The sequence below is a fragment of the Hordeum vulgare genome, chromosome 3H (genome assembly GCF_904849725.1).
Source record: "Hordeum vulgare subsp. vulgare chromosome 3H, MorexV3_pseudomolecules_assembly, whole genome shotgun sequence".
NCBI lineage: Eukaryota > Viridiplantae > Streptophyta > Magnoliopsida > Poales > Poaceae > Hordeum > Hordeum vulgare.
The window spans coordinates 356,582,867-356,599,439 of record NC_058520.1 but is presented as its reverse complement, the minus strand read 5'-3'; the positions used below and the strand labels follow the sequence as shown (position 1 = coordinate 356,599,439).

Here is a 16,573-nt window from a genome sequence, read left to right as displayed (position 1 = left end):
ATTCACCATGGGAAGAACCGGTGGAGGAGGATGTCGACGATCTGACGGTGGTCGGGCGATGAAGATCCGGCGGCGGGACTCCTCCTCTCGCTCTGCCTGGACCGTCTCGTTCCCTGCGGGTGCCCTCGAGGGTTGAAAGTCCTGTGGATCGAAGGGGGTTCGACGTGGTTGGGCTGTCCAAACCTCATGAAACAAATGGGCCGCCAAAGTTGGTCGAGGTTTCTAGACCTCGCGGGGTTAATCCTCTGAAAACCCTCTCGATCCTCGTGTATCAAACAAGACCTTAAGCATTGCCGTGTTCTAGTCCTCCAAAGCATCCGTGGATCTGCTTAAACATATACTGAGTAATTATATATAACAAAAATGCAAAAAATGACATGACATATGTACATTTTTATAAAGAAGAGAAGGTGGGAAATTCGTGGGTCCCGTTGCGTTTCTATACCTTCTCTTTTCTTCTCCCCTTCCTCTCCAGTTCTCCCCTGCACACCTCCTCGCGCCGCTGCAACTGCAACCAATCTGTTCTCACATCTCTCGCCGCCGCCCCGCCCCGCCCCGCCTCCCTTCCCTCCCAACCGAGCTGCTTCTAGGGTTTCGCCTCGGATTCCTCCCTTCCGCCTCTCCTCTTCTCGAGCAACTCGCCCGTCCACCCTCCGCCCAGCGGCTGCGCAGACGTCGGTGGCCACGGCGGCCCAGGGGTAGCCAGAGCCAACTTTTCTCGTGGGCGGCGCTTCGGGGGAAGGGAGGCCGGTCGGCGAGCTGCGGTGGCCATGTCGCAGACGAACTGGGAGGCTGACAAGATGTGAGGATTTTGTTTCTTTCGTGTTCATTCTGTTGATTCGCGGCATGTTTTGGCTGGGCGACGTTCTATTTGGTTGTTGCTTAGTCTGGGTGGCGATTATTTGTGCGAAAATCACGGGAGGGGCTACGAAGTTTGAACTGAAGTAGCCGAGAGGAGACCCGTGGTGGCGCGTTTGGCCGCTAGGGTTTCAGGAGTTTTTTTTTCCTGGTTTGGTTTGAGCTTTGTTTTACCGGTTGAAGGACCTACTGTTTTGACTTCGAGTGTTTTAGATGCCATAGCACTCCAGTGATAATCTGCCGTGGTGATCTCCCAAATATCAGAGAACTGATTTGGGGATTTGGGAACAGCAGGATAACTTGTCGATCAGATTTGAAATACCGGTAGTAATAGTTGACCTATCCATCTTGGATATAAGACAAGGGAGTTCGATTTGGTTCATGGGCCACGGTATGAAGGTTCTTCAGGAAGATAGTATGGAGGGAAGTACCAGCGAATAAGTTGATTCCTTGCACATAGATGACTAGATTTGAGCTCCAGTTTTAACATGTCTTGTATGAGGAAGGAGGCGAAATATCTCATTCTGCTTCTGGGAAATAGACCTAATAATGCTTTTCATGATATTCACATGTTTCACGGAAAACGTGCACTAGCAAACCTAAGCATTTGTCGCGCATAAGGTAGAATTGCTTGAAAAATGAATATTGGCATTTAGGATCACTCTAGGTGATGATATGCGAGCGATAAAGTAGAGGTTGAATAAACAAAATGAATATACATTGATGCAGCATAAATGTGCCATTGAAGTCTTAATATTTTATGCCCAAGCTGGTTATTCACCATACCGGTTGTGGGTCTTTTGAATGGTATTGTAGTTGTAGTTGAAGAATTGTATGTCTTCGTGCATTTAACCTTTACCCTGAGGACTAATATTTAACTGCTTGCTGAAACAGGCTCGATGTTTACATATACGACTATTTTATGAAGAGAAATTTGCAGGCAACTGCAAAGGCCTTCCAATCAGAAGGGAAGGTTTCTTCAGATCCAGTTGGTATGTGCTTCTCAAGTTTAGCTACTTATGTCCTGGTTTTTGCAACCTTTCCCTTTATTAAGCATTTTGTTCGTGAAAACTATTGCTCACTTTTTAGGTTGTGCTTCCTTGCAGCAATTGATGCACCTGGTGGGTTTCTTTTTGAGTGGTGGTCAGTTTTTTGGGATATATTCATAGCAAGAACAAACGAGAAGCATTCAGATGTTGCAGCGTCATATATTGAGGTAAACAGTTATGCATTTGCTTATCCTTATTGTATGGAATCTACTGAAGAAACTTCAAATGAAATAGAAAATCCTATGTTATCTGTAATTTGATGTGAAATGTCACCAATTTTAGTTTGCAGGGCCTGCGAGGTCCTTTTGGTTTAACTACAATTTGTTTGCTGTTACTGCCAAATGACACTTAGGAGGTGTTTGGTTTGTGAGTCATTAACCAATTTATTTGCAAGGCCTGTGATGTCCATTTGGTTTACCACAATTCATTTTATTCATTTTCTATTACTGTTAAATGGCACTTAGGAGGTGATCCATTTACACCGGTGTTTGTTTTGACTGGGTCATAATCAGTTATCGCAGTATCAGTTCCCGGCCTAGTGGATTTCCGTTTCTGCCTGAGATCCGTTGTAATAGCATCTGAGCTCTTGTAAGAAAAAAAAGAAAAATCTCCCACCATGAGACCAGGATGTATTCTCCATGATCTCCCCTGGCTAGAGGGTGCCACCATCGCCACAAACCGGTCGCATCATTCTTCCTTTCCGTCAAACTGCCAGACCTGATTCATTCTCCATGACTGCCATCTCAACTCTCATACAATCGGTGCTTAGCGGCGCTAGAGTTTTGGTTGAGGCAAGGCGGAGACGTGAAATCATGGTTGGGCTGTCACTGAGGAGATCTTTTGGGTTTTGATTGATGTGCTCTAGATTGTTTATTTCTAATCTGCTATTTCTTGGGAGGGCTGATGCAATTTTTGTTCTTCTCCCACATGCTATTTTTTTTTCTTCCGCAGATGAAATCCCTTCTAATCATTGAATTGTTGTAAATTGCTGCTGGACATAAATGATTCAAAATACCAATTTGTACTTTTCATTGTTTGATGGTTTGATTTCCATTTGTGGATGTTCTTCCTAGCGGCATCCTACAGGTTAAAGAACACAGACCTAGCTTTGCCATTAATTAACGTCGCATTTCATGGTAACCAAACAAGATTGAACTTTCTTCCAGTCCATTCCATTTACATTAACAGTGTGATACTGTTATTCCATCATGTTTACCTTTCCATTACTTCTGACAAACTAAACAAGTTCTTAGTTCTTGAACTTCTTGTAACATGTGTTACATCCACTATTGCTGGGCAATTCCACTGTCGTTGCATATATATATATTTTATTTTACATATTAATAGTACATTGTTCATTGTTGTTTTCCATTTTTTTGCTTGTCAAGGGCACTCTGTTGCATATTGATCTTGTTAATTGCATTAGAACATCATATTTATTTGTGTTGCATCAATAGCTGTGATTCTGAGGCATCTTTTCTCCTGGATTGGTGGCTCTAATTCAGCTAGAATGTGCTGCTCTCTTTACAGACGCAGCAAATGAAAGCCCGGGAGCAACAGCAGCAGCAGCAGCAGCAGCAGCTACCTCAACAGCGGCAGCAGCAACCACAGCATATACAAATGCAACAAATGTTGTTACAAAGAGCCGCACAACAGCAGCAGCAGCAGCAACATCATCAGCAGCAACACCAACATCAGCAGCAACAACAACAGCAGCAGCAGCAGCAGCAGCAGCAGCGTAGAGATGATTCTTATCTTCTTAATGGTACTTCAAGTGGACTTTCTGGAAATAATCCCTTAATGCGACAAAACCAAAGTACTGCTAATGTTATGGCAACCAAAATGTATGAGGAGAGGTTAAAGTTGCCTTCCCAGAGAGACTCTTCAGAAGATGCATCCATGAAGGTATCACTATAGCTACATTCATTTTTAAAATTCTTTTAGTTCACTCCTTTAAAAGGTTTTCATTTATGTTTTCCTCAAAAGAAAAAGTTCGTTTGTTATTACTCGTTATGAGATTAAAACTTTGGTTTCAGCAAAGGTATGGGGAAAATGCTGGGCAACTACTTGATCCAAATGAAACATCACTGCTGAAACCAGCTGCAAGTGGACAATCCTCAGGGTATTTGCTGAACTTGTAAATTATGAAGTGCTTTAACAAAAAATGTTCTGCATACATTAGCCGATGACATTTTAGCATTCTTGTTACAAGTTACAAAATCATCTTTTGAATGCCACACTTAGACTTGCTGGTGTGGCTGGCTATCATTGTTGCCTTATCCTTAGAGCTTTGATGTTAATAATCCTGGACGCGCATCAATTGTAAGGTTCTCAATGTATATGGAGTGTAGATGCCTACGCGCTACGCCCTATGGAAGTAGGGATGAAAACAGAGTGGAAATTTTCCGCTTTTCCGGAGGAACAACGGAAGAGAGGAAATATGAAATGGAAATTTGCAAAATGGAAGCGGAAACAGAGCTTTCTACGAGGAAATGGAAACAAAAACAGAATGGCGTTTTCCAAGGGAACAGACATGGAAATGGAACTCTCCATTTCCGTGAATATAGAATTTCCGTTCTTACTATGGGCCTATGGCTGCTTTGTAGCTCAACCACTAGACAACCAATGACATGGTGAGCAGAATGGCCCATGTGAGGCCCAACTTTACTACCACGTACGCACTCAAATAGACCCTATACGCAGTTATCCAATAGTACTATAATACTATGCTAGTTCACTAACCTAATAGTATTATTTTGTACCATGTTAGCAGTTGATTAAGTTATGCTTAAAGCGTGCTTAAGTTCTGGTCAACACCTGCTTCCGTTGCCGTGTCCACTCCGTACGCTCCGTGTTTGTTCCCGCTAGTAATTGTTTCCATATCCGTTTCCGGGGTTTCTGTACTCGTTTCCGCTTCCGTAAAAAGAATGAAAACAAATGTGGCAGCACCCAGTTCTGTCCGTTTCCGCTCCGTTTTCATCCCTATATGGAAGGACATGTTGTTTCTTTTTTAGTCAGGCTGAACGATATATTTTGTTCTGTACCTTTTCCTTTATTTTTTAACATCTCCCCCCCCCTCTCCTCTATATAGGCAAATTTTGCATGGTTCAATTGGTGGTTTGTCAGGCACTATACAACAAATTCAGGCTAGAAGTCCCCAACTTCCAGGGCATGCCCAGGTTAGTCCCTTGAGGCTTCCTGATTTATCTATTATCTGTCAGCCCTAACTATACTCAGCTGTGAAAACACGAAAAAACTATCTATGTGTTCTTTTATTTAGCAGAGTATCAAGACAGAGATAAATCCCATTTTGACACCTAGAGCTGCTGGTCCTGAGGGGTCATTCATGGGTCTACAAGGTAATATTATTATTCTGCTCCAATAACTTGCTATTCTCCACTACTCACGTCAATTCTTTTCCATTTTTTCTTTCAAAAGAGAAAACTATTGTTATTTCCAATTTTGTATTGATCTTAGTTGACTGACCAGTTTTGTGAGGCTAATTTAGATGCATTCTTAACAGGATCTAATCAAGTTGCAAATAATTTGACTCTCAAAGGATGGCCACTCACGGTAAGGGTTTAATTTACGACTAAACATATACTTATTTTGTGCTTCTTCATCACTATTGCATTCAGGGTTCAAATTTGTTGCGGGAAATTTCAGGCCTAGGGGGTTTCTGTATAAAGTATCCGAGTTTAATTCATCTTTTTTGAAATTGAAAAGGAGATTTTTTCCCCAGTTGCATCAGTAACCAGTCAAAAACCGCAAGGGCCCCAACTTAAATCCTAGTTATGTACACTTAACTTGAGATTAATGTCCTTCTATTCAGTATTGATTGAGCTTAGACTGAACTCCCCTACATTGATGAAATCTGACAATTATTTTATGGGACGCACACGCTTGCCTTAGTTTGTTTCACATAGTATTTTTTGTAGTACTTTACTGACCAAGGGAAGCATCTAAATTTGCATCGATCTGTTTTGTGTTCACCTGGTACATTATGACCACGTCTGTTCTTTCTTGTGTTGATTTGCACAATTTGATATCGCCCTAGCGGATCTCACCTTTATGTTATCATATCCTGGACCTTTTCTCTCTCTCCGGCCCCTGTACTTGAGTAATTTTGTGTGGTTTACGTACAGTTAAAATATGGTGGTATCACAGACAATGTCATTGCCAGCAATTTGTGGAACAAATTGCTAGTTTTTTATTCCTTTTCCATTATAATGTCAAATAGCAAATATGTGATTTGACATCTGCTAGTAAGGATGCTAAATTTTAACCTTATTTTGACATGCATTTCGCTTGGTTATTTCAGCAGGGACTTGAGCAACTTCGGTCTGGAATTCTACAGCAGAAATCATTCATGCAGAATCAACACCAATTGCAACAACAGATCCAATTTCTGACTCCACAACAACAGCAGCAGCTTGCATTGCAGGCGCAGCAAAATATGACTTCCCCAACATCTAGTGATGTTGACAGCAGAAGATTGAGGATGATGTTTAACAACAGAAATGTAGTTCTTGGGCGGGATGGGCAGACAACCAGTGGTGGAGAGATCCCGAATATTGGCTCTCCTAGTCAAAGTGGCGGTGATATAGACATGCTAATAAAGGTATGCCTTATCATTTTTAACTGAGTGTTCATTTTCCTGTATTTTCTCCACTAACAGGTTTAATTTTTCGTGAAATTTTCTCTTTATTTTTTAATTGTGTTAAGTGCTTATTATATGAGGTAAGGCAACTCCTGTTCCATGATAGATGGGGGGGGGGGGGTGGTGATCATAGAAGATAGAACATCATGGCAAAATGTCAGCGTCTCAATCTGTTCGTAACGTATTTTTGTTGCCTGACATTATATTTTGGCATTTTCTGTAATGACAAAACAATGAATGTGAGTTGTTTTATGTTCCCCATTTTACCCGACTGCCTAAACATCTAATTCCCCTTAAGGTGCTTGACATAGTAAGGCCAATGTTTTAATAGTGCAAAGACAACTCATAATGTTCATAAATTTTTCTAGTTCCTGGATTTATACTTCTATGGTATTAATTTTACAGTTCTCTATCTTCCAACTCTGTTTTATATTCCACTCATATATGCTTCCTTTTTGCATATAAGTTGACCTAATTTATGTTACATTTGTCTTCGATGATTCAACTTGTAGAGATGCCTTTGGGTTATTCTTCTAGCCTTTTTTTTTTCTGCTGCCATGTTCTTATGTAGAATTTTCTGTCTAGTAGAAGAAAATTGCTAATGCACACCACCACCAGCAGCAACAGCAGCAACTATTACAACAACAAAGCAATAGCCAACAGCAGCACCATCAGGCTGTCTCCAGTCAGCAGTCTCAGAGCTCAAATCAGCTTCTCCAACAAGAAAAGCCAGGAACTGGAAATATGCCTGTTGATGGGGGCATGCCAAATTCTTTTGGGGCCACTGATCAAGTAAACTTTTGCTGCACAGAACTGCCTTTTATGGTTATCTTGCATTAAACATTAAACGTTCATAGTATATACATAAGATCTGAATGTGTTGATAACTTCCTTTCAAATCTTCTTGCCAGATAATGTATTCTCAGACAATATACAACCAAGCTAAATTTGCTGTGGTACATTATCTGGTCATGCCTACACCATTGTGTCTAGCTCCATGATCCATCTTCTAGGATTTATAAAAACATACAATTTTATTCTTTGCTCTGCACTACAGTTCATTTATCTATAGCACTAAATCGACTGAGCTATTACTGCTCCTGGTCTCCCTCACTGTTACTGCTGACCTTCCATTTGTTGTTGTTGATGAGTTTAGATCTACTTCCCGGCAGTGACAAAAATATGACCAACCAGCTAAACATAAACCTCACCAGACTTAAAATATATCAGTCTGGAATGTGGTGCTTTCAGACTAGTAAAGATGTAGTGCAGAGCAAAGAATACTGTAAAAATATATCAGTCCAGAAAGTGGTGCTTTCAGACTAGTAAAGATGTAACATGATATTAGTGTTCATATAACAGTACTTCGACAAGAAAATGTGTAAAAAAAATATAGCAAACTGGAATGGATCATAGGAGACCGGTGGTAACCTCTTGGTTATCTCTGGTTTACTTCCAAAACCGTTGTTTCATTTTTGCTTCCCACTGCTTTAGATTAGTGAAGTGACCGATATACTAGATCTCAGTTGTTCATTTACACAAACAATACTATTTGTTGTTCAGTCAACGAAGAAAAGAAAGAAGCCTGGCTCTTCCTCGGGTAGGGCTAATAGTTCAGGAACAGGAAATACTGCTGGCCCGTCTCCAGGTTCTGCACCCTCAACACCTTCCACTCATACACCAGGTGATCCGATGCCAGTACCACAACTTCAGCAGAACGGTGTTTCAGCAAAACCCTTGGTAATGTTTGGCTCTGATGGCACTGGAAGCTTGACATCTACAGCGAACCCACTGGTATTCATATGTTTGATCAAAGTTTTTTTTTTTGGCAGTATAATAACAAAAACACTTCATTACAGGGTGATGTGGACCGTTTGCTGGAAGAAGGGTTGGATGAAAATGTTGAATCTTTTCTGTCACAGGATGACATGGATCCCAGGGATACCTTGGGACGCTGCATGGATGCCAGTAAAGGTATGCTTTTTAGTCCTGCTGATAACTGGTCCTTGTTAAGTTCAATCTGTGTATTCTGTTACCTGGTAATGTAGCCTGATAAATAGCCCTCATTGATGATTGCATGCCTATTTTCGGTACATTGTCCACAATCCTTATTCTAAGAACTACAGTGCTAAAGGTAGCCAGATGGCTTCTAGGGATTGGGTAGACATAGGTTGAGTCAAGAGAATAACTGGTATGCTTGCTGTTGCATGTCCTTGATCATGTCATCTCCTGCTACTGTTGACCTTCTTGCTAGCTTGCTGCCACTGAACTACAAGATATACTAACATCGACACCTCCCCCTCCTCCCAAGTGGTAGGCATTGAGGTCCCCAAGGTGTGGTGCACAGAAGTAGTTGTGCCCCGTGGCTACATCTCCTGCTTTTCTGGCAGAGATTGAAGACTTGGTACTAGCCCGCCGAATTCCTCTGCCAATCCAGCGTGAACATTGAACATCATACCATCCTCTATACTATCTTATGGGGAAGGGGTTGGGGTGAAGGCATGGCGAACAATGGCACCATTGATAAAGTCAAGGGGCCTTGGTTCCATATGGAAAGGGGGAGAGTATTTTCCACATCTCTTTATTCTAAAACTGACTCCTAATGCAGCGTCCACCTTAGGCCACATCACTTTAAAAAGAACAGTCATCTGTATGTATTGGGAATTACTCAAGTCAGTTGGATCTTAGCGGTTTGGGGCTTATGAACAACATGCCCTTTGATCAGAGAACACATGTGCTGGTGAAAGGACGGCTCTTCGTGAAAAGACACATCTCTGGGTGAAAAGAGGTCTCTTCATGGAAAGACATGTCCCTTGTTTAACATATATCTGTTTGTGGAAAGACACGTCCATTGATGAAAATATGTCTCTTCGTGGAGAGATATATCTCTTGGTGAAATGATCTCTTTGTGGGAAGACATTAGGAAAGAATCAAAAGAAGCACAATGATTGTTAGATTAGCACTTCATGGAATTCAGTTTGTAACTTCATGAAAGATGCTACCGCTGAAATTGCCTTAGCTGTCCCAAGGTTCTACATTTTCATTTTTTATGCACAACGTTGCCATTATTGACACATTTTTGCTGTCCCTGTCTTTGAGATCCTCAATGACTACATCAGAAAGGGAATGTGACCACCATTCTTATTTGAAAAAAGTGTCTTCACTATAGCACTAACGATCCTAGACAGCGGAGAAAGCTTGATTGGAGCTATGAACTATTTATAAAGGATCCCTTCCACTCTTGTGTGGAAAGATCTTTCTTTGTTCAGTCCAGTCTGATTTAAAACTTGTCGTCTAGTATTAAAGGGGCTGTTGTTAGTGTCAATCCTTATTATGCCGGCAGATGGCAGTTATCTATATATTTAGAAATAATAAAGAATATCGGTGTGATTGTCATCACAATGGAGTGAGCGAGTAATCAGCCCTGTAGGTTCCTCTATATTTAGATAGACCCCATCAACATGGTCATCCCCTTCTCCTGGTAGCAAAAATTCATTAGAGGTCTGATTATCAAAAGAAAACAGACCAAAAACTCAAAACTATTCCTACTCGCCAGGTGGCTTTATCAGTTTTTATTTAAAAATAGGAAAAAAGGTGTCAAGTAGAGGTATCATATCTTCTTAAGACGCACAACCGCTGCAATCTTCTCAAGATCTGTTTGTTGCAGGGTTTGGCTTTGCTGAGGTTGCAAAAGCACGTGCAAGTGCAAGTAAAGTTGTTTGTTGCCACTTCTCATCCGATGGCAAATTGCTTGCTACTGGTGGTCATGATAAAAAGGTGTGGCTGTTGATGCAGAAGTAGCTATACTTCTACCACTGTCAGAAAACCTTCAATCACATGCCTTCTCTTCTGCAGGTTGTTTTATGGTGTACAGATCCCCTGAAGCCTAAATCCTCATTAGAAGAGCATTCGTTTCTGATAACTGATGTTAGATTTAGCCCAAGCATGTCCCGCCTTGCTACATCTTCCTTCGACAAAACCGTACGGGTTTGGGATGCTGACAATGTATACTCCTTAACATTTGTTTCCTCCTTTGTATACTCCTTAGCATTTGTTTCCTCTTTTCAATGTATTTCTCATACAAAGATATTGCATTACAAGTGCTGCTATCTTAGTTTGTTGTGACTTAACTGATTTGTCTGTGCAGACTGACTATTCGCTCCGTACTTTCACGGGTCATTCAGCATCTGTGATGTCACTTGACTTCCATCCCAACAAAGAAGATATTATTTGCTCCTGTGATAGTGATGGGGAAGTCCGCAGTTGGAGCATTAATAATGGTAGTTGCCTGACCTGTGTCAAGGTTTTTAAGGTATTTGCCTAGCCAGTTATAATTTTCACTTGCTGCACAATTTTCTGCTCAAATAATAAAATTTTGATGCTTGATTTTGTTTCCTCTCATATTGTTATCTTCGCAGGGAGGTGTCACTCAGATGAGATTTCAACCCCGCAAAGGAAAATATCTAGCAGCTGCATCTGAGAAGGCTATCTACATACTTGATGGGGAGACGCAGCATGCTTGTAGAAACCCTTTACAGGTTTGTCACCTAAAGATCAGCTTCAAAATTTGTTGAGAGCATTTAAGAACATATTTACATCCTCTCACAAGAGCATCTCGAAAATACGATTATAGGGTAGGAGAGAGAAGGTTTTAGGGCATCGTGGCTGCTGTTGCTTTTCCAGATGACATAAAATGGAAAGCAATTGAAACATGAGATCTAACGGCGGGGAGGCCGATTTGGCGGTCATCGGGAGCCGAGCTCGATTTCGACCGGGGGAGGTCGCCGGGCCGCCTAGAACAGGAGACGCTAGGGACCAGGAGTCGGGGGTGAGGCCAACTCTGGCGGCAGCACACTGTTCGAGCCCCGAGAGCTCCTAAAGGGGCCGCGACCGCTCGGCGGTGGTCGGTTGATTGGTGGTCACCAGGCCACTAATCGACCTCAGCAGCCGACAGTGGAGGCGGCGACCATCTTCGGTGGTGGAAGGGGTGGGGGAATGTGGCCTGAATCCATCGGAATCGGCTGAAGCGGCGGAGGTCGTGGCAGTTTTCTTGGCCGACGAGAACGAGCGGCGGGGTGGCTGAGGGTCCGGGGTCCGTCGTGGGAGTGGCGGCAGCGGCGGCATGGTGCGAGGATACGTCGGAATTGGGCGATGGTCGTATGGCTGGGAAGTTTCAGCGTGGCGGTTAGGTTTCCGCCGCAGAGTTTTGGTTTCCGGGCAGCACTTGGGGCTGAAATTTTGAGCTGCCCATTTTATTTTTATCACCAAATAGAGATACATCATCTGCTGGAGCTGGTTCTTTGGCCCAAAGTGCCCCAAACAGCAGTTTTTTGGGCACCGTGACTTTTGCATCATCTGTCGGAGAACTCATTAGTGTGCAAGTTATGCCGAGCCATGTCTTTAGTTTCTCCAGTGTAAAAGCATGCAAGTGTCTAAGATAGCATTGGACAAAGAAGGTTCACTATATGCACTTGGTACTAGGAGGCTTTAATCAGTATGTTCGACTGTCAGACTAGTGCACCCAGAATAAGTTCCTCTTTGTTAATAATCATCTCCTATATATATATATATCAAATCAAAGGAGCCAAAGATTACAATTCAAATGGTATTTCCTCTAGTGATCTGATGTAACCCTTAATTATGTTAACTTATACTCCCTCTGTCCCAAAATAAGTGACGCAAATTTAGTACTAAGTTAGTACAAATTTTATACTAAAGCAGCGACGCTTATTTTGGGACGGACGGAGTATGTTTTTTCCATCTCAAAAAAGAAGTTGCAAGTATCTTGTGGTCCAGTAGTGGTGGTGGATTATTGAGTTGGAAGTTCTGTTCATCTATGCAGGGTCATGCAAAGGACATTCAGTCAGTTTGTTGGGACTCTGCGGGTGATTATCTCGCTTCTGTCAGTGAAGATGCTGTTAGAATATGGTCATTTACTTCTGGGCATGACGGTGAATTTGTGAATGAGTTGAACTGCAGTGGAAACAAGTTCCAAACATGTGTTTTCCATCCAGCTCACCCTTCCTTGCTAGTCATTGGTTGTTACGAGGTAAGTTTTGAAAGTGCCCTTCTAATCCCAAGCCCAAATGCTCCTATATGAACAGGAAAATAAAATAAAAAAGAACTAGAAAATTAATTGAATTTGGGCTTGAGCTTAGTTTTCTTCCCGCATTCAACAATATTTAACAATATGAACAGTAGGAATGCTTTATTCGTGAAACTTCACATTCAACAATATTTGTTGCCAAAAAGAACAGTTTTGTTTTCTTCTGAAATAGTTACTGATTTTTTCGATTTTATTGTTTGAGTGCAAAAACTCCATTTTGTGAGCATGCTGATAGTGTGTCTGCGTTGATATACTCTGTGCCGTGCAGTCGTTGGAACTTTGGGACATCAGGGAGAAGAATGCCATGACCTTGAACAATGCTCATGACGGTTTAATTGCAGCCCTAGCAGCGTCGAGCGCAACAGGCAAGGTTGCCTCAGTTAGTCATGACAGGCTTGTCAAGCTCTGGAAATGACTTGTAAAATAGTGACTTCTACATTCTGTTGCTAGATTTTTATAGAGGACAGGATGGTTCAGATAACCACATGACAAGAAGGTAGCTAACAAAAGGCAGGTTTGCGATTTGTGGTTGTCTTAGTTGTATCTTGTATGCTGTTAACTGTGCTTCTCAAGTTTGTAACTCTTTATAGAATAGGCTGTTTGCCTGCTGTAACTTAACAATGAAGACTTTGTGCTGATTAAAAGTTACAGAACTACCCTTCTTTTTATGTATGCCCTTTTGGAAGTTGCCGTTCCGAAACCGGAGGCAAATGCTTTTGCATCTCCCCTCGATAGAGAAGCAACATTTCCTAAACCCTATTTGTGAGCCTATTTGTTGATTATGGAAAACTGAGTAAAATTTAAGGCAGTGTGGGTCAAGGGCAAGGTAGCTTTGAATTTGCTGACAAGCAGGAAGTTGCAATGCTTACGCCTGTGTCTAAGGCACACACGTCACAACTTCACTTTCACTAGTCACAACCATGTTACAAACCAGCCTGCGGTTGGATGGTGGATGGTTGGTTAGGAGGACAGTGATACCTTTGCCGTTCAGAGTTGAAGTTTTAAAGTTGATATTAGGTGTGCGTGTCGTGTTGGTTCAATCTTTTAAAGGTGTTTATAGAGATGGGATATGCGCCCATGCATAAAAAATATGTATGTATATGTGAAAAATATGTATGTGTATATGTGAGCGATCTCTATTGTATCTATAAAAAAAAAAGACTTAAACCATGTTGTGTTGTGTGGGGCTAGTAGTTTTGGTGCCCGGTTCCTTTCCCTGAGAGAAAGCAGCAGCGATGGGGCCACGAGCCATCGGTCTTCCAGACGGTCCCTCTGACCGCTCTACGTGTTCCCTCCCCACCAATAAAGGGCTGCACACTCAACGCACTCCCATTGGTCCAAAATCCTCACCTCCACTCTACCCACCCGACCACCGGCACCTTTACCTGCAACAACAAACCACACAATACCTCAAACTTGATTCCACAGACATATGGACCTTACAGCTCGGCCAGGCCCACGTCTCAGTCAGGTACGCGTGGTCGTACGTGTAGCCGAAGCGAATCACGCCTTTTGCGCTCTCTTGTGCTCTACGGATGGGGCAGCAAGCAAGGGACACGTGGCGCCAGTACTGCAAATCTCTTGTCTCAGTGGCTAGTCTGGTACTCCTAGCAGATATTTAATCCGTTTGCGTGCCACGGCAGCCATGGCGAGCGCGCCCAATAGGGTCGCGGCCTTTCACGTGCTGCCGCTGCCCGTCGGGGGCCAGGTGTTGGGGCGAGACCAATCATAGCCCGCGTCCCACCCGCGACACCTGTGCTCCCTGACGCGTGTCCCTTGTGCGTCTTGTATAAAACCAGCCTGCTTGCCGCCGTGGTCTACTCGCACCGCGCCGAGAAAGTAGCACTCAGTGTGTGTAGCTGAGACTAGTCGCAGCCGTTCTGCTTTGCTTGTTCCGCGGAGGGGTGCGGTCTGCAGTGTATGATGGAGAGGAAGGGAGGGTGCTGCTTGGCGCCGAGGTACGCAGCCGGGGCCCAGGCAGGCCAGGCGTGGCACTTGGGAAAGGTCGTGTTGAAGTTTAGGCCCATCGCGCCAAAGCCGGCGGCGATGGCGCCTGCGCCGGTTACGCCTGCGCCGGTTACGCCCGTGCCGGCTGGGAAGGAGAAGCGGAAGCGGAAGGCGGTTGCAGGGCCAGGGGGTACTGGGAGGAGGGGACGAAAGCCCAAGAAGTCAGCCGCTGTGGCTGTGGCCGCGGCTGCGGCTGCGTCGACGACGCAAAAGTTGGACTACGTGCAGGACAAGCCTTTGTCCTCGCCGTCGTCCTCCTCGTCGGGGACGACGTCCGTCAGCTCGCCGCCTCCTCCACCGCTGCCTGCAACTCTGGCGCTCATGCCTGTGCTGCCGGCACAGGAGGGGTTCGGTGGGGCGGCGCCGGTGGCGAATCTGGCGCCTGCCCACGTTGCCAGACTGGTCCTGCCGCCGCAGGCCCTGCGGCAACCGGTGCCCTGGGTGACGGTTGAGGACGTTACAGGCATCTGGCGCCACGGCGAGGAGCCGTACGCTGCGGTCTGCGGCGGCGAAGAGGCCCCAACGTTCGTGTCCGACCAGTGCGGCCGCGTCACGTGGACCAACGTGGCTTTCAACCGGACAGTGTCCGGTAGGGAGGACGACGACGCGGCCATGGCACCGTCGGCGGCTGCTTCCGAGGTGCGGGTGGTGCTCGCCGCCAAGGATGGCACCCCCGTGCCGGCGTGGGGTTCCTGTGCCGGTTTCACCTGTCGGGTGCGCGTCCCGTACGCCTGCCCTCGCCGAGGTTCCCTCGTGGCCCCGTGCGACGTGTGGCGGCTAGACGCTGGCGGCTACCTCTGGCGGCTCGACCTTCAGGCCACCCTCAGCCTCTCCCTCGGCGGCTTCATTTGACTCAGGAGGCAAGCGCGTAACTACGTACGCATTCCTTCTACGGAGGCGTATGAACCAGCCAAATCATGTGTTAGTCTGCCTTTGATACTGCTATTAATTTGGCAATAATAATGTTAGACCTACAAAAGTTTACAAAGGTTTAGAATAGTTTACCAAGATGCAAGTGACAGGAGATTTGTTTTTAACAGTGGAAGGGTCCCAAGGACCTAGACTCAAATTAGAGCATTTATAGCCAAACAATAATAACGCGTTTGATTGCTCGTACCTTTATTTTTTTTGCATACTTATCTCAATTGATGTTCCTTGTCCAGCTCATAATTTACCAACACACTCCTACAAACAAGACACATATACTCCCTTCATTTTTTTAGAGATTTCAATATAGGACTATATATGAGCTAAATGAATAAACTATATATACATCTGTATATAATTTTTATTAAAATCTTTAAAAAGACTTAAATTTGAAAACAAAGGGAATATATGACATGCAAACAAGTTTAGCATAATACGAAACTTATAAGACACTTGTAGTGAGGTAATAGAGAGCTAACAATCGCAATCAACAAGAGCTCTCTCTAGACGTTCACGACAAATGCGTCGTTGTTGCTTCTGCATTTGGTGACCATTTTAATGTTACCTTATTAAAAACGACCATCTTGTTGCATTTGGTGGCCACCTTAATGTCATCTTATTAAAGACCATCATCTTAAGGGTGTGAGGTGTCAACCGTTTGAAGGTCACCATATAATCAATCATGATATGGTAAGCGACGACAAAGAGGGATGAATCCTAATGACCCTACCGTTAGGCACTCGAACCGTGACCCTTCATGCCCAACCGATGTTCATCTTTAGCTTGAACTCATGAGGGATGATGTGAAGGTGCTTTGTGAAGTCCAGATTCATTTCATCTTCAGGGAAAGAATCACTTTGTAGAAGTGGGTTGGCCGTGCCTTCTCATGGTAGTGGATGTTCCTTCGCTTGCCTTGGGGGGGGGGGGGAGATACTGCACCACCACATCGCCGTCTAAGGACGGCAC

General features: G+C 44.0%; 2 protein-coding genes across 8 annotated transcripts; both read left to right on the top strand.

The window, feature by feature from the left end:
• The first annotated feature begins 474 nt into the window (after positions 1–474).
• On the top strand, positions 475–13,341 carry LOC123443850 (transcriptional corepressor LEUNIG-like). Of its 7 annotated transcripts, none has more exons than XM_045120386.1 (18): positions 475–802; positions 1,753–1,850; positions 1,965–2,074; positions 3,438–3,812; positions 3,944–4,029; positions 4,999–5,086; positions 5,191–5,266; positions 5,431–5,480; positions 6,232–6,528; positions 7,189–7,359; positions 8,131–8,361; positions 8,427–8,541; positions 10,235–10,344; positions 10,423–10,572; positions 10,715–10,879; positions 10,986–11,105; positions 12,410–12,616; positions 12,942–13,341. In XM_045120386.1, the coding sequence occupies exons 1-18, from the start codon at positions 771–773 to the stop codon at positions 13,086–13,088; spliced, it is 2,628 nt and encodes an 875-aa protein (XP_044976321.1). In that variant the 5' UTR covers positions 475–770; the 3' UTR covers positions 13,089–13,341. The 7 variants fall into 7 exon arrangements, with proteins under 7 accessions (XP_044976321.1, XP_044976317.1, XP_044976320.1 ...); XM_045120382.1 differs by having other exon boundaries at positions 5,188–5,266; positions 7,156–7,359; XM_045120385.1 differs by having other exon boundaries at positions 5,188–5,266; positions 6,229–6,528.
• Positions 13,342–14,378: 1,037 nt separating this feature from the next.
• LOC123439951 lies at positions 14,379–15,802 on the top strand. The gene has a single exon (XM_045116564.1). The coding sequence runs from the start codon at positions 14,594–14,596 to the stop codon at positions 15,530–15,532; it is 939 nt and encodes a 312-aa protein (XP_044972499.1). The 5' UTR covers positions 14,379–14,593; the 3' UTR covers positions 15,533–15,802.
• The last annotated feature ends 771 nt before the right edge of the window (positions 15,803–16,573 follow it).